At 40.8% G+C, this 19,784-nt stretch overlaps 2 protein-coding genes and 1 long non-coding RNA gene across 4 annotated transcripts; 1 reads left to right on the forward strand and 2 right to left on the reverse strand.

Moving 5' to 3' along the window:
* Positions 1-3: 3 nt before the first annotated feature.
* LOC116918025 (NADH dehydrogenase [ubiquinone] 1 alpha subcomplex subunit 2) lies at positions 4-644 on the reverse strand. The gene is made up of 3 exons (XM_032923675.2): positions 484-644; positions 211-317; positions 4-149 (listed from the first exon to the last, which is right to left on the reverse strand). The coding sequence occupies exons 1-3, from the start codon at positions 573-575 to the stop codon at positions 61-63; spliced, it is 288 nt and encodes a 95-aa protein (XP_032779566.1). The 5' UTR covers positions 576-644; the 3' UTR covers positions 4-60.
* A 1,085-nt stretch (positions 645-1,729) lies between these two features.
* LOC116918016 (myosin-VIIa) lies at positions 1,730-18,805 on the reverse strand. 2 transcript variants are annotated; one of them, XM_045169063.1, is made up of 33 exons: positions 18,382-18,805; positions 15,894-16,096; positions 13,729-13,842; positions 13,299-13,445; positions 13,003-13,187; positions 12,668-12,789; positions 12,328-12,584; positions 12,100-12,265; positions 11,889-12,019; positions 11,632-11,816; positions 11,348-11,558; positions 11,149-11,284; positions 10,838-11,082; positions 10,607-10,762; positions 9,949-10,542; positions 9,648-9,875; positions 9,374-9,574; positions 9,112-9,288; positions 8,811-9,034; positions 8,488-8,734; positions 7,842-8,417; positions 7,658-7,775; positions 7,431-7,557; positions 7,193-7,356; positions 6,890-7,080; positions 4,623-4,747; positions 4,194-4,446; positions 3,975-4,112; positions 3,361-3,543; positions 3,054-3,255; positions 2,645-2,968; positions 2,391-2,560; positions 1,730-2,315 (listed from the first exon to the last, which is right to left on the reverse strand). In XM_045169063.1, exons 2-33 carry the CDS (start codon positions 15,909-15,911, stop codon positions 2,112-2,114), a joined length of 6,519 nt encoding a protein of 2,172 aa, XP_045024998.1. In that variant the 5' UTR covers positions 15,912-16,096; positions 18,382-18,805; the 3' UTR covers positions 1,730-2,111. The 2 variants fall into 2 exon arrangements, with proteins under 2 accessions (XP_045024998.1, XP_045024997.1); XM_045169062.1 differs by lacking the exons at positions 15,894-16,096; positions 18,382-18,805 and adding an exon at positions 14,213-14,407.
* On the forward strand, positions 14,525-16,851 carry LOC116918026. The gene is made up of 2 exons (XR_004391367.2): positions 14,525-15,726; positions 15,829-16,851. It is a non-coding gene; the product is annotated as an uncharacterized LOC116918026 (long non-coding RNA).
* Positions 18,806-19,784: the final 979 nt, after the last annotated feature.

The following is a 19,784-nucleotide window of genomic DNA, read 5'->3' on the forward strand; positions in this document are numbered from 1 at the left end:
GTGTAAATTTGTCAGCCTATCTTTTCTATTTACACAAGACTTCTACAGATGAAAAGTATTTTACTTTTTTTGAACAAGACCTTCCAAAACTGAGTGAATTTTCTCAGCAGCCAAATTCGAGACTGAGACACTCACTTCCACACCTTTCTCTGTAACCAAACAATAAGCATTAATCAACTATAATAGTAAAAACAGGAATTGTTGTCTCACCATGCCGTGCATAGACTTTAGGCAGAACACCACTGCATTCTCGAATAAGAATTGGTGTTGCAGGGTTGGTTTTCTTCAAATCAATGTAGTGTTTCTCAATGAAGTCTCTAAAAGAGGTACAAAGAACACTATGAAGGCAGTCTGTGGGCATCTAACATAATGGTATGAGATTATTCACATTCTCGATCGCAGTGGAAATCACAGCGACCTCTCATGTTAAACCAACGCAAATCAAATTGAGTACAAAAAATTTCAGAAACCATCTTTACGTACCTGACTCCTTTGCTGGCATCTGACTTCTGGCACAAATGGATCCGAATTTCTTTCACATGGGGTAGGATCTTAACTGCTCTTAGGGCTGCCATGTTGGATGTTTAACTGCCGACAAAAAAATAAACGTAATGAAATTTTCCCTAGCGTTTACTAGGCGCAACAGGGAGCGGGATTTCAAAATTCGATCAATAACCCAAGAATAGGGAATTAAGCCGGGAAAAAATAAGCCCGACTTTTTCTATTTATTATTTTTTTTTTTACTATATATTGCTATAAAATACATTATATAGATTCTAAAATTAACGAGTATGTTGAAAATGAAGTTCTTTTTTACTCGGGGTTAATACTTTATGAGTTATTCAAATTCAAAGTAGTTGCGATAAAACAAACTTGATTCCGTTTTATTAAAACACCACTTAATTGGTGGGAAAACCAACATTTTATTCGTAAAAAGCGTTTTATTTTATTAAATCAACTTAGATTTTTTCGAATTCCGAGTCAAAATTTAAAACCTTTTTTAAAACAAATTCGGGCTTAAAGAGTTGGGCTTAAAGTCGGGCCTATTTCGGTTTTTTTCTCAAATCTCAAATTGCAAAGTACGCACTTCGATCAAAAATTTAACGAGGATCCTAAAAATTGTTTTCGTTTTCCTATGAAACTTACAGTATTTGAGTTGTTTGAATTCAAAGTTGTTGCAGTCCGTATTGTAAAACCGAACAATCCTTACTGAAGCCCAGTGTAGTACAACTGAATATCGTACCAATAGATGGCTATACTGTTTGGCGGACCATTTCCTAGTAAAAATTCTTGGTCCTCAGTTGTTACTCACTGGAAGGTAGATTGTTTCTAGATGTCGAAGCAGGATCTCCAGAAAATTACATAAAATTAGCGCAATCAATGGAAAACCATAGAGCAGGGGTTGTCTTAAAAAAAACTGGGTCAAATGGAGTTCCGTATATCACACGATCCTTGTTACGTATAGTGCTCATTCTCGCACTAAGTTCCAGTTAGGAATAGTTCCCAGGTTTTTACTAGTGCACAAGAAAAATATTATTACCTTGAGTGCAAAGTGAAATAAACTAATTTAACGAGCAAATTTACTGAGGATTCGGCCAGACGGCCATTGATACACAGTTCGTCCTCATTTATGATAATTATGAACCATTCAAATCTCAAGCCAGATGTTGCTACACAGGGAAAATTGTGAATACAAACTGGGCTTGACATAAGACGTTTACCTTTCCTATTCGAGTGTAAAATGCTTTATTATAATTCTTCATTTTCAAATAACATATACATAAATTTGTTAAAAGACGATTGTGGGAGCGATGAAATTGCAAAGAGGAAACAGGATTTTTCTGGCTTTTGAGGAGAGCTAGTGAAGCATGCACTGACAATATTAGAACCCGTCAAAAGCAGATAATTCCCAGTGTCAATTAAGAAACACAGAAAACTACTATGTAGTGGCAAAATAACGCAAAATTTTAGAAACTATTCACAAAGTAGCTACCTCTCACAACGGAAAATCAATCTAAAGTGACCAAAGGAACGAAGCTCATCTCTCAGCCAACATGTACGTTCTTGTTTGAATGGGATAAAAAACAATTAAGAAAAGCAAACAATTATTATTATAGTCGCATAGATTTTTGCTTGTTCATCGTGTTCAACATCAACGAGATGTATGAGGTGAGCAAGTCGTCCATCTTGTAACCGAGTGAGGTCTCGCACAGCAGCTTGGAGCCTCGTACCAGATTACCGATAGTCATGTGGAAGTAAGTATTGCCCGAAGACCAGTTGGAAATGCGCGTAAATGGATGGGTCACCAGAATGTCCTGAAACATAACAATTCCCATTGTTAGTGAAGAAAGAGATGGATCTGAGGGGGATAATTACGGTGTAATATCTACCTTAGTCTGCGGATGAATCAGACAAACACCACTCTTGTTGATGGCAATCAAAAGTTGTTCAGGGAAATTGGGCTCAGTCGTTTGTTTGACTTCGAAAAAGGCTGAACCGAATGTTGGCCAGCGGTAAATAATTTTCAAAAAATTAATCTTGGCGTCCTCGGCACTCATTCCTGAATGTTATACAATTTGAAATTCAGCGTTAACAATTTATCAAGAATAAAATTTAAAAGAAAAGTAAGCTTTCAGTTGGGTACCGGAATCTTGTGCGTGTGCAGCTGTAATGCATTTCTTCCAATCATTGTTTCCTAAAAGTTTAATCAGATCGGCCGGAACCAGGTCGCGTAGCATTTGCGGCACGTTGGCCAGCTCGTTTTTGCTCTCACCAAAACGAACGCGATAAATGAAAGCGGCAAGACGGATGGCTTCGTCCTTATTACAGCGATGATAACCTCTCAGAAGCTTAGGCAACTCTTGATGGAAATGAAAGATGGTATCGGCATTGCGATCTTTGCCCGGCACAGTGTTGGTCCACAATTTCTTCATGAAAAACACTTGGTAGGTGAACTGTGGCGTGATACCTATTTGCGATTATAAAGGAAGAAAAAAAAACGAGATGTAGGGATACAACAAATTATAATATACTCAAAATTTAAAAAGCATTACCGTCTTTGGTCGGTTTTGCCTTTTTGATCCAGTCGGTCAAGTGACGCACAAAATCGAAGAAAAAATCTTCTTCAGGCACCGAAATGACTTTGTCGGCAATCTTGACGAAGAGACTGAAACCTTCATCCGATTTGAGAGCCAGCCGTTGCGATATGCTTTGACAAAAGTCCTTGGCCCTAGTGGAAGAATCAACTTCAAAGGCCTGTGGAACCGTAAAATAAAAAATATACATAGAACACATTGAAGTGATAATGTTAACACTTGCGGGATAGAACTACAAAAATTTTAAATGTTTCCAACTATTTACCTCGTCCGTGTCGTCGGGGAAATAAACTTTATGAAAGATTTGTGTCGTTTTGTGCTGGATGGCTTCAACTTCCACTTGATGAGGCGGGTACTTTCTCTGGCCATGTCTCAAAGTCTTTTGCAGCCGCTGAAGCGAGTCGGTGGCAATGGGATGACGACGTGTCCGCAAGAACAGCGTCAATTCCTATTTGGGCAAAAGAAAAGTAGACAAGTGATGAGGAAACATTACCGAAACTTGTGTGTGTTATGACGCTGCGCTGGACGATCGTGGAAAATGTATACAGACAACTCATAAACGAAATGATAAGAAATGCTGAAAGTACATCGGCACGATGCCGTTCACACATCTCACATCTGTTCCAGGCAACGTCAAAAAGACTGTAATGATGAGACGCAACAGATGTTGCACCAAGGTTAAATACAAATAAATGCAACAGCCACAGCAGATGGGTAGTGTGGAAAAACAGCCCGTCATTAAAAAAAATATATATATTTGAAGATTCGTAAATATCGATGGACTGAAGGATGTGATACTCGAAAGGTAAGATACGCAACAATTTGATTTAGGATCGTACCCAATGGTCAGAGGCAAATGCTGTGAAAATGGCGACTTACTTTCAATAGATTTTGCGAGCAGGCAAACAAGCCTGTAGCTAACCACATCAACTCCCATCCGCGCTCTTCACTCAGTCGGTTACGATTATCAGTCAACTGTTTCATAATTTGGCAGTAGACTTCATCCCGCAGTTGCTCCTGTGACAAAAACAAAATGTGAATTCGATACTAGTGTAACTAGTCATCACTACGCGAACGGTGATAGGTTAAATTCCTTACGTGTTTCAAGGGACCCTCAAAGATCTGGTCGGTCAGTTCATTGGCCGAGCGGGCCCGACGGTAAGGAATGTCACCCATGTACTTCAAACAAGCTTGGAATGCAAAAATGGCTTCGTGACTCAATTCCTCCTTGGATGATAATTTGCGAAGCAATGGCAGTTTGAGGGGATCACGCGAATGGCGCCACAGTTCGTCGTGACTCCCGCGACGGGCTGCTGTCAATCCCTTCGGCACCGTCTTCTTTTGCGGCGGGCTGTAATAACGTCAGAAATTTGTTTTGAATGTTTCCAACACCCCCGTTCAAACGATAATAACAAATGTGGTTTCAAATTGAAAAGGGACAGAGAAAATATTGAAGGGCAACCAAAGCGGTAAGACATTATCATCATCATTTCATACTGCATTAAAACCAAATGGTACATAGCTCACCGGAAGTGATCGACTGCATATTCCTCCAGGGTGTGCGGTTTCTCCTGCGGCTCCGTCCCGTTGCTACTTTGCTGCGAAGTCACCATCCGGCGGCTTTGCTCCGCACCCTCCAGCGTGAAAAGTGCCTATTTTAGAAGAACAACGAAGAAAATTGCTGTAATTAGAAACCCACAAGTCCAGACGTAACGGTGAAAAAAAAAAAAAAAAATCCGTGTGATTTGCAGTTGTGTCTTTTGTTAAATTTTAAAACAATATATGCATATATAGAGGTCGGACATGGCGCTGAGTATGTTTTTGCACAAAAATGCTGACCGGCCATACGGGCGTCCCAGCTGGATAGTAAACCCCATTATAGAAGAACGGGTAGGTGGCCACCTCCATGATCGGCGGCGGTGGCATCAACACTAAAGCCATCACTGCTGCTGTCTTGAATTATGTAATAGCTCGTGTATTTCGCAAGTTGTTGTCGGCTGTCTAAGTTGTTGTTGTCGGCTGTCTAAGTTTTTGTTGTCTTTTCAAGATGCTCTTGCGATCCAAACTTTTTCTCTTTTCTTCAAAGGTTCTGTCTTGGAAAAGCAGGAAGACGCACCACTAATCACGCGTTCATGCGTCAGTCATTGTTTTCAACTAACTGTACAAGCCGCCACAAACACAACACCCCCAGCCCCCACATGTAATAAATACGAGGGAATTTTTTTCTATTTTCTCGTTAAAAAAAAAAAAAAAACACGCAAAAGGAGCTCCGGTAAAAATGCGACCGAGTTCGACGATGTCGTCCCGCAAACTGATAAAACCAACCGGTCCCGACGTCCCTTTTGTAAAATAACACATGGCGCCGTTTGTCGTGCCCCATGTTGTCCGAACTTGGTACGTATAATTGTACGTACACTGTAGCAGTACGTTGATTGTTATTCTAGTGTAGATAAACTTGATTACCATATGCTAACTCACGACTCAATTACAAATAAAACCTCCCTTCATTTACTTTTGGTTCCTCAAGTCCCGCCTGTTTGTTTTTCATCTCTCTCCGCCTACCAGAGAAATGAAAAAGTGAGACGACAAATTGTAGGCTACAAATTTGCGGGCAAAAAAAATATGTCACCGCCGTTTTCTCTTATTTTTATGGGAGGTGGTTGAAAGTCTTTACGTCAACTACTTTCTTCCGTGAGCAAGAGCGGAATATTAAGATTGCGAAGAAGAGAGAAGACCGACATATCGTGCCTACTTCATAACGAGCTAATGTTGTTGTTTTTCGTATGACTTTCTAGTGCTTAACCGATTTTTTTCTCTTTTAAAATTTTACGCACAGTATTTAAAAAAAAAAGAGCGAGGTGAAAGGTGGCGAGAGAGTAGCAGCTCTCCATAAACAGACTTCCTAGATGGCACTTCGCGTGTTAAAATTCACTCACATTTCATCAATTCTTTTACCGTATTTTAAGTAACTACAACATGCGCAAATTTAACTTCAAGTCAACGTCATTTCCAATCATGGAAAAGAATTAGTGTTTGTCACTATCATTTTAAAACAATGTTCGATTAAATTAAATACGAATCGACGGCCATGATGACTATTATTAGAATTCAATTGACCTCTGCGAATGCAGTCAAGTGCGACACTTGAAAAGCGTGGGGGCGACTCTTCCTTTTTTTGTTGGTTTTTTTAAGTTCTTTTCCTTCCGGTTTTTTTGTTTTTGGAGCGTCCACAAGTTGGGGAATTAAAAGGAGCATGTAAGGAAGCTCCCAAAGTGTTTTTACGACCATTGCTTATGGTCGACTGGCCAACCGCAATACAGTTGCTTGTATCACAGGAAGGGTTCCGCTTCGTCCGCCAATAATATCACAAATACCAACACACTCAAGCCAACGGGAATGTTAAAAAAAAAAAAAAAAAAAAAAGAGCTTTTCGAAAATGTCTAGCTACACCCAAAAAGATCCGAGTCAGATAAGGTAACGATGACGACGTCTTCGTTCCATGATTTTTTTTTTCATCCCGGAAGAACCGGTTGTGCCGAAAGGACACCATCGTCCCACACACATTCATTTATAACTCTATACAAATAAATAACAATGCAATGCGTTTGGCCACTCTCTGTGCCCCGATTGAAATGACATGCAATCATAGCATACCGTAACAGACAGCCGGTCGGTATACATGGTGTGCGCCGTGTAAATGAGAAGGTTTTCGCATATCACATGCGAATTATTGGGAGGTAGCGTGAAAACACGGTGAACAAAACTTTAAAAAATATTTTTAGCTAGGGACTCACCATGATCTCTTCGGGTGGTTTACTCATGGCCGGAACGATACAAACGACCTCTGAAGGAAAGTCACCTTGCTCGCCTGTCCGTTCACTGCGACCGGAACACCAACTGCCACTCAGAACGGCCTCACCGCGGCTGCTCGGATCGAGTACCACAAGATCGCCTTTGCTCAGTTGCAAGTAATTTGCTCCATCCTCTGTTGATTTTATAGATATTTTTTTAAACCATTAATTGCCGTTTATGAGTGTGGTTTTTTTTCCCTATTTTTATTTTTGTTAGCCAGTAAACGAGTCAACGACATTAGTTACCTTTGTAGTCTTGCAAAGCTACAGCGTACATGGAACGTTTCTTTAATCCTTCCAAGAAAAACTGAACCAAATCGCGAATATCTTCGGCGTTGGGGCTCTGGAAAGTGAACTCTTCTGCTCGTACAGTGCTCAGAGTGAAAGTCTGGCTAAAAGCTTTGCTTGTTCTGAATAAAAGAAAAAAAAAACATTGTTGAATATTTTCGCATGCGTCGTAAGAAAATGATGATAACCGACATACTTTTGAGAAGAAATCGACGTGATTTCAGGGAAAGAGAGTTCAAGCAGCACTTGCTCTTGATCGTCAACGACATACACTCCAGTCCAATTGACGGCGATAATCACATCGTTCTTTGGCAGGTTAGGACCTATAGATAATGACCGAAAGTAAAAAAATAACAAAATAACAAAATAAATGCAATTTGAAACAAACGATAAAAGAAAACAGAAGAAATTAGTTTAGGTTACCTGAAGAGCGGAAAGCTTCGTAAAAGCGAGAAAAGAGTAGCGGCCATTTCAGCTTCGAATAATTGACAATGTCCTCCTTGACCCGACTAGAAGGAACTCGCTCTTTTATATAGTAGCTCTGTAGGCGAGAGAAAATATCATTAGAATAATTGCCATTCATGACAAGAAACAGCCGCTCACGTACCTTCTTCAAAGCGGTGCCAGTCAACTGGGCCCATCGGTCGATGGCCTTATCACCGGTTGAGAGACAGTAATCCGGAATGTAATTAGGTAATAAGGTGAGCAACCGGTCGATGTTGATATCGCTTCCGTATTCAATGAAATATTGCTGAGCAGCAATCATCGCCAAATCTTCTTCTTTATCGCAACGGTACTCGCCGAATTTCACACCGCGCACCACTTGCTGGTAAATCAAATTAGTGGCTGTCGTGTCTTCGGTCGGGTCGTGCCACGGGGCGAAAATTTCCTTGCGGAAGAAGAGCCTCCACGGAGCATTGCGTTCCTGCGCTCCTTGTTCTTTTGCGTATTGCTCGCATTGAGAAATGGCATCCATGACGTGATCACCGCCGCTACCCAACGACGACACTTTATCGAACAAGGCGATGTAAAGAGAAAATCCAAATTGATCCTTGAGGCCAATTTTTTCAGCCAATTGGTCGCACAGTTCACGGGCTGTTGTCGCTGAATCCGCTAGCAAAGTCTTCGTATTTCCATCCATAAACGTTATGGGCAACGTTAGCGTTTTCTTCGATTTGGTTGCCTGCGTGGAAAATTGATTGTCAATTGTTTTTTGTCTGTTTCATGAGGAAGTTGGAGAAAAAGGGATTTACCTGCAGCTCTAACCAGCTGGGCGGTTGATTGCGAGTGCCGTTATTGAATGTGCGGGCGAGACGTTCTTCGCAATAAGGTGCGTAACCTGGTGGCCCTTCCCGAATGAAAGCGCGAAGGTATTTGATAAACTTGTCGGACGGTGCAAAACAGCCAACGCAAAGCGATAAGAGAATCCAGCCCCGTGCGTGACTCGACTTGGAAGGATTGTTGGTCAACTGCTTACAAATCTGACAATAGATTTCATCCCTTCACAAAGCAAGAAACGATTGTAAAAATCGAATAAAAACTTTACGCCTTTATCTTAAAGACAAACAGGATCTACCTCAATTCAGCGCGGAGGATACCGTGCCCGATAATAAAATGAAGTTTCTCCAAGTTGGATGTAGGTCGTGAATCCAGCCACGACGTGTACGATTCCGTCGTGTAATCATCTTCCTGCAACTTACGCCGGACATCATCGCCCAGTTTATTTTTCCTTTTCAGCGTCAAAGAAACCAGTTTATGGCGAATCGAGCGCTGTTTGGACGTCCCCTTAGGATAGGCTTCCTGCCATGACAAAGACAAAAACATGGCATAAGATTGCTAATTCCTCGACCTATTGTTATTATTCAAAATTATCGAACCGATTCGGCGTTCATAATCTGTGCGTCTTGAAAATCCTTGGTGCGGATGAAATTGCGCCCGAGCGTGGCAGAAACGCGAGTCATGACTGATGTGTTATCTCGCTCGGTTGAGTGATACTTCGGCTCGGGCATGTCGCCCATAAAGCGAAGAATGGTCACCCACAAAGCTAAAGCCGCCTACAGCCCAACAAAAAACATAAATTATGTACAGCGTGAAATTATCTTTTAATCTATTGTTTGTTTTTGTTTTTGTTTTGTTTACCAGTTGATCGCCCTGTGTTTGCAGCGAAAGAAGGGAAGACTTGAGAGGTTTCCTGGAATACTGGTGAGTGGCGTTACTTTGGAAAAATGTGGCAGCGAATTTTTGGAAACGATACTCGGATACGTCTTCATTAGAGCCGAGTCCAGCGCTGGGAACGGCCAGCATTGGCTCGTTTGCATCACTCTTACCCATTGGGATATTCTGGTTGTTGTTAAATTTAAAATTTTAAGTTTTTCTTATTAAATGTGGAAAATGAATTAGATCAAGATAGTACCCCGAAAATTGATTGCTGTTCTCCGTCTCTATCTCTTTCTCTCTCGTTGCCGGAATCCGGTGACAATTTGAATAGATCTTTGAATTGATCATCGATGTAATTGTCGATGTTGGATGGTTCTTGATCTTTGATTGCTGCTTCTTTCATTTTCTCGCGATTCAATTCCAGTTGCTGCCAATTGGCTCTCTCAGTTTCCCGTTGTCTTCGTTCCATTTCCATAAGCCTTTCCTGTTTGTTTTATCGATTGTCATTAATAAAGCAAAACCGGGTGTTTCACACGAACTAGAAGAATTGTTCATACCCTGTAATGTTGGTCAGCGATTTCTCTGTAGCGTTTGTTTCCGGCCTTTTTGAGATCTCGTTCTTCCTGTTCACGCATGCGCAGAGCTTCCAACCGATGTCGCTGTTCTTTTTTCATTTTCTTGTAGCGTTCTTGAGCGATCATCCGCCGGACGTGTTTCTGTATGACAACCACTGCCTGAGTTTTCATGCGGAATTGGCTGCGGATCAAATAACCACGACAACGGGCCTGTAAGCCGACAATGTGACCGCGCAAATGCTGGAAACGGTGAGACAAGATTCGAGAACGGATGAGTGCTTGCAGCCGGAGGAAGCCACTGCGCATTTCCAGGTAGCGTTTGCGCTGGGCATGTCGTCTCCACTGGCGCTGGATGACTATCGCGGCACATCGTAGACGGACGTAACGGCGTCGATGAATCCATCCGCGGATGCAACGTTGAATGATAATCAATTTTTTCGTTAGCACTCGATCACGCTCTTGTTCCAGGAACAGATCCTGAGCGTCTTTCAGAAAGACCTTGGTCTGGCCCAGTTGATAATCCGTCTTTCCCAGAGTAGCAGAACAGATTCTGGCCGTCGCTTGCCTGCAGTCCACCTAAGTAAATAAAACGTTATCAGTCAGGAACCGCTACAAGTTTAGTTAAATTCGATAAATTTACTCTGTGTGGAGGAGGGCATCCGGAAATGAGGAATCGATACCGTTCAACAAACTCACGGAACGTATGACGGATAGGATATCCGGCACGACGGATGCGGATCGTTTCCATCATTCCTGAATAGCGTAATTGCCGACAACACAATTCGCGATCAAAAACCTAATTCGGAAGAATAATTGAATTATGCTAAGACCGTCACGACGTTATTATTTTTTATATATTTTTTTTTTTTACCATCGATTGTTTGAGTTCGTTAGGCTTAATGCAGCGCACAAAAAACGGCTGACAGGCACTAAGTGTTCGCATCAGAGAATCAAGCGATCTCTTAAACTGGGCTGACAAGGTGGGAGCCTTTTTGCGCGTCTCCGATCCCATGGAAATGTCTTCAGCAAACAAAGTCCTCAAGAATTTGTTGGTTGTCACATGCACCAATTGCATCAGATCGGCGCTAAAAGAATCTCGATTCTTATCCAGAAATCCTAACATGAAAAGGCCCAATAAATAGCGTAAGCAAGAGTAACTGCAAATGGAAGAGGCTCACGTACCTCTGGCGTCGTAAAAGACAACACCAGCAAAATGATTAAAACCAAAAGATGCTTGCAAATCGGAGCGAGGTTTGACGTAGTTTTTGTTGCTGCCGTGAGTTTTGTTCAACTTAGCCAACATGGTTTGATCCGTACCCTACATAGAAAATCATTGGTTGACTAAAAGAAATTATTTAAAAAGACATAAATAGGTCATCACCTTTGGGAATTTCGATTCTTCGTCAATAAGTGCCATAATATTCATTTGTTTAATGGCGATTAAATCAAGCGAGTCTTGGTTATCGACGAACTCAATGTGCTGCCAACTGATATTCTCTTGATTGTATTCCTCTTGTTCTAATTTGAAAATATGTCGGACGAAGAATTGTTGCAGATTTTCGTTGGCATAGTTGATGCAAAACTGTTCAAAACTGTGGGTGTCAATCGAAATAATTTGTTAGTTGACATTCACAGGCTAGACCTCCAATTTGAAAAAAAAAATACCTGTTGACGCTGAAGTTTTCAAAACCAAAAATATCTAATACTCCAATAGAGCTTGTGTCCATTTCGTCAGACTTTCGGATGGCACAGTTCAGTTTGTTGACAATCCAGATGAACAATCGGCCGTAAATACCTTTCGCGAAGGCATCTCGAACATCTAGGGCTTGCACTTTAGATAATCTCGATACCTATATGTTTAAATAAAAGTAAGAATTCCATGAAACCGGATTCCAATTAGGGTGGGAAACTACACGACTGACCACTGAATCTCCTTGGGCAAAAATGGTTTTAGTGGTAAGAGCGTCTACCATCTCTCGAGGATCGACTCCCAACAATTTCGAGACACGAATCGCGTTGGAGGGATCTGGAATTTCACTAGCATCCATGTTATCTGTAGAACAAGGTAAATTTTTTTTTTTTTATAAATGAATAACTTCAAAATTATATATTAAAAAAGGGTTGGATTCTTACTGAGGACAACTCCTTTAAAAGAAACATTTCCCAGATGCAAAAGAGCGGCTAAGACTCGAAGAATGTCGGAAATTTCTGATTCGGTGAAGAGCAGAACTTTCATGGCCGAACGAATTTCAGCAAATTCATTGGCATCATTTCTACCCTGGCAAGTTGTGCTGTTTCCCTGTAAAACATAAATCAAATTTGTAGATCATCTACAACTGAAGATGATATTACAAAATTTACCCCAGTGAGGTACTTGTATTGGCTAGCATCTTGCAAATCAAATTTCTGTTTATCCTCTTTTGACATGCCAGCCAGCATACAGTAAAAGATGTGGTAATTTCTCTCTCCAGGATTTTGTGCCACGATACGCGACTTTTCCAGGAGATATTGTTCGATATTGGCGCCTTCGATTGTGCCATGTTTGTTGAAACTAATGTCGATGTATTTGCCGAAACGAGAAGAATTGTCATTCCGCACAGTTTTGGCATTTCCAAAAGCTTAAGGGAAAAAAAGCAAGAAATACGCCCAGACTTTTTAGTTTTCGTGCTATTCACAAACATGCAAGAATCGGATTAAGTACCTTCCAAGATAGGATTAGCTTCGAGGATTTGCTGCTCGATCCAAGAATGTTTCCCGCTAATGGCCGCCAGGTATTGTAAGATTAGCTTAGTACTTTCAGTTTTTCCTGCTCCAGATTCACCGCTGATAACGCAAGAAAAAAATATTAGTGATCGCAGGTGGTCTTTTATGGCTGCAAGGCACACGCACGTATGCACCAGAAAAAAAAGAAGACGGCCATTGAAAATTATTGAACAACGAGGCCAGCCAGAATTCGTCTGCTCTAAAAGCAGACAACCTAATCTCAACTACTCCAGTTAAGCATTCCTAACTGGTGACGTAGTGAGACATTCGTACCTGATAACGATGCACTGATCCTGACGAAATCGTTTCATTTGAGTGTAGCAATTATCGCCAATAGCAAAAATGTGAGGCGGCAATTCACCAATTTTTCGTTCCCTGTACAACTTAATCTGTTCGGCCGTGTATATTGGCAGAATCTGGTACGGATTGGCAGCCACAAGAATCGAACCAGTGTAGGTCTGTGCACAAAAACATTGCAATGATTTTTTTTCGATTAAGTTTATATTCTCATTAAGAAAATATGTGCCAATGACAAAGGAAAAAACGTACAAGCCAAGCATGTGACTTACATAAATGGTGTTTTCATTGTAGCGAATGTGTAAATTGCGCAAGATACCAGCCTCGTGCAAATCGCCCAGTGAAATCATATCCTGGACGCCCTGAATGGACGTCGGATGCATAGCCTTGATGCGTCGTTCCGGTGTCAGCCATTGTTCCTGTAGAAAAACACATCAATTGAAAATAGAAAATGACATAAATTTGTGAATGACACCACACAGAGTTCACAACAACATCAACAACAAAAAAAAAACACGAAAAAGGCGGTCAATATGACGTTGTCACGTTAAGAATCTGATCTTATCTCAACGGATCTGTGGGGTTTGCGGTCAACCATTTTGAAAAATTACTGAAATACAGGTGACTCACTATTTCGTGACTGTCATCTGGAAATCAAACAAACAAACAAAAAAAAAAAAGGTAAAAGGTGACAAGACTTACTTTGCCATCGTCATCAACGACCTGGATCCGTTTGCCCTCGGCCGAAACGACCCGAGCACCGATAGCCACGTCGAACTCTCGTTTGGTGCTGGGCTCGATCCACACATAATCACCCTAAAAAGGGAATGAATAAAAATGATCACACACATAAGGACGGCAAATATGAACATGTCAATTCTCGCATCATAACTGTGAATTATTGCGATCGGAATTGGAACGGATCCCAACGGACTGTCACACAAAGACAACGACGCGTAGTAACGGGATTGGATGTTTTTGGCGAAGCAGAGCGGAATTGTGCCAATAAGAATAGACATTGACATGATCATTGGCCCGTATATGGTTACACCTTGTGTTCACGCAGAAAAAGCGGTGGTGACCTCGGTATAAAAACCGATAAAAACAAACACAGTGGAAGGGAAAGTCGGACAAGTGGCCAGGAGAACGGTGCAAAATCGGAACAAAAAGAAAGGAAAAACCTCACGTAGGTAAAAATTTGAACATTCGTATCCTCATCCGACATCTTTCACAAGTTAATCACAGCTTGACGGATTGCAGGACAAATAGTCCATGGACGATCGTGACTTGTCTAAACTACAATAGCAGATGATGTAATTAATTAATTTCCCCCTAAACTTTCACTTTCAGACAAATCAAAAAAAAAAATCACTTGACGATTCAACTAGCGTGAAACCGTCAAAACCGATTTGAAGGCACTGAGCGTAGGTTAGCGATAATGCGGGGGCTGAGCACCGTGTTATCTTTCTCCAAACGATAAGGAGATAAATCTGACAAAATTACACGTGATGAGTTGATGCCATTTATTTAGTGGCATCGCAAGGAATCGACAGAAGAGAATCCCCTCACAAGGAAAGCACATTTAGTTTATTTTAAAATTTGCTCGGTTACTAGCCCGATGAGTCAGCTGTTTGTGTATAGCTCATGTTCTTTTGGAAAGAAGAAAAGAAAATAAGGAAGAACAGCAGGTGGATGGCCCCGAGAGTAACGCACAGGCGAAGAGAGAAATTCCGCAGCTACTCTTTTGAATTACGTCGCTGACTTGAGTCGTCGTCCGAGGAAAAACATTAAGTTACAGCTACGAGCCGAATAGATTCAGATTCCCTCTCATTTTATTATTACTCTTTTCTTTCCCCTTTTTAATACTTGACTTTAGTTCCGCTTCGTTGAGTGTTTCAGAAGAACGTTGTCCCTAATCGTTAAACGTTCGTGTGGGTGTGTATAGACGACACATATGTCGTGTGTGTGTGTGTACCGCATTGTGTGTGCAGCATTAGTTGCGAGATTGTTTTCCGATTCTTTTTCAGCGTGGTAAATGACGATGACGACCTCCTACGGCAGCTGCGGTCGCCAGCCCAAAACCCAGCCTGTTGCCGAACCCGTTAGATTTCTCGCTTGATTATTTTGCCGGTGTAGGTTTTGAACCTTCTTCCGACACAACTGACATTTGCGGGTGTTTTCTTCTATGAGTGCATACAGTGCTACATCTCATCCCGTTGGATAAAAGACAACCAAAGTAACAACATCTTCGCGGTGACGAAAGGATACGCGTCGCGTAGCAAAACATAACAGATGTTTGCTCCCAAAGAATCATTACGACCTAATTGTGAAACTTCCGCTTGGGGAGTTTTCGTTTTTATTTTACTAAAGCTTCCCTTCAAAAAATATGTAACCCCCCTTTTCTTTTTTATTTGGCTTTATTACGAATCATGTCAGTTCGACATTTGAAAAAACCGGACGTCCGTCTAAAACCGGAAACAAAACTTCCGTTTCGGAAGATGTAATATGAAAGGGCGCGCTCTCAAAATTATTCATCTTTTTTTAGTTGCCTGTTTAATTTCAGTGAATGCCTAATTTTCAAATGTATGATGGTGTGAATGGGGCGTTGGCTTGTCTTTCCCGTGCCTAACTGCAGAAGTACGCAACGTCATCCCTGGAAGGTCACTGACCAACCGCAGCAACAACAGCAGCCGCCACGAGGTAAGTACGCAACACCCACAGCGGGGAAATGTCAATTTCAAAAGCCACATTAAAAAAAAAAAAAAATCTTTCAAAAAGAGAAATAACAATTGAAACTGTCAGGTTCTCCTTTAAACTCATGCATCAGGGAACGTGATGATTGTAAAAACAAAGAGAAAATGGCTTACCCGGGAAACGATCACCATTTTTCCTTTTTACTTTCTTCTTCGTTTCCTATTTAAAAAAAAAAAAAATGTCTTGGGGATTTTGAAATTGGTCCGAAAGTCCACAAAAAAGGCCGCGCTGTCGTCTTCGGTCGTCCGCGCGGGCCAATATTCACCTCTGCCGCCCGCCTCTGCGGCACAGCACGCAATTACTTCCAGCCGTCTGTCTGTGTTAGAAATGAAAATAAAAAATGTATACCACACACAGAAAAAAGAGATATAATGATGGCAATAATAACACCATCAAAAAGCTTAAAAATCAGTCTGCAACACAAGCGGGAAAAACAAGAAGCCAAAAAGCTTTTTTTTTTGTATGCGTAACATAGAAAATTACGCGTTTTTGATTACGGAAATGAGGACTTGCGATCAGGTTGACAAACAATTGACAAGCAAAAATCTGAATTTATTAGAACGAATGACGTTATCGCGGTCTTCTTATTCAATGCACAGTAGACACAATAACATTTGTACGGGTTTCTGCACAGTCAGGTTTCTTTCCCTCTTATGTTTTGTCACATTATTTGTTGTTTCCTTAAGCCATCTTAACTTAAAATGTACGTACTCTTCTTCTTATTCCCCGTCTCCTTTCGTTTGTTGGAAAACCCAGTTAGCTGTAGGGTAGTCACTACTTGGGATTATCACCTGATCGTTAAGCCCACGTGAAATCATCTCCTGAAATCGATTCTTTTAATTGGATGTGAATACAATTATTCTTCTCGCCTATTTTTATTTTTAAATTATTATCTGAGCCTCTATTTTTAACAGTTCAGCCACGTGGAATAATTTCTCGTATAATAGTGGACACAGGGAATTTTGAGGTAAAGCTTGTGACTGCGGCTTTTCTGACGAGCAATCCGTTACCATCAACGCCGACCACTCTGCGTGGAAATAAATGAATTTACAAAGAAAAAAATATATATTTTTAAAAGATACCAAGAAAAAAAATTCGAGCAAACAGGGAAAGAAAACGGGAATGGTTTTTTCCGTCAGATTCAAGACTCGACCAATTCCGTTACGACCGATCTCACCCAGTTATTTTCCCTTAGCTTTTTTTTTTCTTCTTCTGTCTATTCCCTTATACGCTGGGGTGACCAGCTAACAGAGAAACGACTTGAAAGAACACAGAAAAACCAGAATAACAAGGAAATGACCCGACAATCCTGTATGCTAATCACAGCAAACACACGATACAAAATAAGATAATCCAAACTAGATCGTCGCGGCTTATTTCCCTTATTGAATACATTCACGGTGAGTGACGTCACGTAATCTTTTGGCTAAGTATATAGTTCGATAGTTGGTACAATCCGCAGCAAACAGAAAAATCATCGCAATTCCTAGCGAGTCAGATTACTTCTTTTTCCTTCCCTTTCTTCGCAAGGAGGGGATTCTTTTCCGCTTGAATTCTTTTTATTGCGCCCTGTGAGAGAATTCCTCGACTAGTAAACAAGCTAAAAACAAAAATTTAAAAGAAGAAAGACAAAAAAATATATATGGTAGAAAAATCGAAAGCGTGGTCAAGCTGACGCTTCCGCTGTGGGCCTAGTGAGCGGAGCGAGTAGCGAACGCTGTGTGTGAAGAAATCCGGATGGAAAACCAAAAAGAGGCAGACAAGAAAAAATAAAAGAAATTTAAAAGCCGGTCGTTGAGCCGATCCGACTGGTTTCTTCGTTTCTGTGTCTCCGAATTTTTAAGTTTTTTTTTCTCTTTAAAATTGCGGTTGACTTTGATTCGTGTAAAATTTCAATTACGAGAATGCAACGATTGAATATATTTGTAAGCGATTTCACTAACCTGTCTTTTTATTTTGCTCATTCAGCAGATTGTGTATGCAAATTCTGAGAGCAGCGATTTGTAAAAACTACTTTCGTATGAGAGTATGTGCCCGGCTTTTCTTGCTATCCCAGACGTAGTTGTTATCTTTTTTTTTGTTGTTAATTTTTTGAAAAATTGTTTTTTCCCAAGAGCTACGTGGCCTTGAACGTCTAGAGCAATAGCAAAAAGAGGCTGCTTGAGGGTTTTTTTTCTTCTTACCCTACCTGCCGTCCAAGAGGAACAGGTAGAAGACGAGAAAAAAAAATGAAGGACCAGTAGACAGAAGCAGAACTAGAAAATGTTTGATGGACTCTTTCTTCACAAAGACGAGTAAAACAAGCGATTTCTGACTAGCATAAATGCTTGACTTTAAAACTAAAATGAAAAATGTCGCAATGATTAATGTAAAACAGCCGTTTGATATTAAATCATTTGCGTAGACAAGTTGGCATCACTAATGAATGTGTGCGTTCCATCTGCTATAGTTTCACATGTTACCCCTCAGGTAAGGCAATTAGTATAACGGACCGGGTATGCATTTTTCGATATCCATCAGAGATAAATGCGCACGATAAAATTGATGAATTTCAGAACGGAAATAAGGAAATATGAAGAATATCGAGGTCGATATGCTCACCTGATCTCTAGTCAGTCACTGTGGAGAAAACTAAAATTCCTATGGGTTTATTTTTTCAAAGAAGAAGAAGAAATCCAGTGAAGAAGCTCGATGTGCTTGACTGGCAACAATGTCACTCTCCAGCTTGTTGGTGCTGGTTCGCCTTATTTTTTTCGTATTGCACTGATTATCACTTGACGAAAAAAAAAAAAAAAAAGAAAAGAGAATCGACAAACTCCACTCAACTGGTGAAAAATAACAAAACGAAAATGGCTATCCAAGAAACTAAAGTGCCACTGGACTACGTGGCGGCACCGAGTCATGCGATTCGTTAGTTGCTCTTTTCTATGTACTTTTGTGTTTTGTGCGTTGACGCACTTTTCGGCTTTGCCAACAAAAATGCCAGCCAGTCTTAGTGTTAGTCCTCCACCTGGCTTACGAGCTGACTGGCCAACGCAGGGCCCTGTCACACTGTTCGAAGCTCCAACCTGTGGTACACGGTACACTCGAGAAACTCTAAATTCAAACGAGTTGTTTGTTTTCGAAAAATTTCTTCCCACTACCTGATCCACAAGAATTTTAATTAATCTGATAGCCAGTTGAAAATGTAATTGTTTCCACCTTTTCATTTCATGTATCACAACGATGAAATAAAATTAATTTGGACACATCATGTAAAGACTGACGGTGGAAATTAGAATGTCACAGAGTGTAGGAGACTTTGAGTAAGGGTCTTCCATCTCTTTTTTCTTCCCACTTTTGAGAGGGTACGACAGGAGGCTAGGACAGGTACCACCGGTACAGGTTTGCGTACAAAGGCTCGAGTCAATGTACCGAATGCCAGAATCTACCTGTGGTGGAACCCCCCAAAGCAATAGATAGACCAGAGCCTTTCATTTCCTACAGTATACCCAGTTATATTTATATACTACCTATATATTTTTTATGTTGCTGGTTGACTGCTGGCTTGTTGTTGTCGTCCTCACCATGGAGCTGTTAATTTTCGGCTGTATGGAATTGCTCATATTTTTTGTTGCTGGCCACCTTCATTGAAATCGTACAGCAAGACTCGACCTTGCTCTTATTTCGCATACGAACTTGTCTATTGCTATGACAACCCAAATAAGTCCAACTTTTCGAGTGGGAATGAACTGTTACAATCAGATTCCGTGTTGACAATAACCGGTAGCTCAAGTTCAGTGACATTTTCACCCCTTAAAATAAGCTTTCCTCACTCATGTAAGACTAAAAAGGAAAGCCAAATGTGTAGACATTTACCTGTTCATTCCCAATTAACTTTTTTTTTTTAAATTCCTGATTTCACAACTTATGCGTGTTATGACACACCATCGTGTAATCGAAAAAAGTTGAAAAGCATGAATAATTAGACAGGAAGTATACTTTAAAAAAAGAGGGGGGCTTGT

Source organism: Daphnia magna, linkage group LG2, assembly GCF_020631705.1.
Source record: "Daphnia magna isolate NIES linkage group LG2, ASM2063170v1.1, whole genome shotgun sequence".
NCBI classification, from domain to species: Eukaryota; Metazoa; Arthropoda; class Branchiopoda; order Diplostraca; family Daphniidae; genus Daphnia; species Daphnia magna.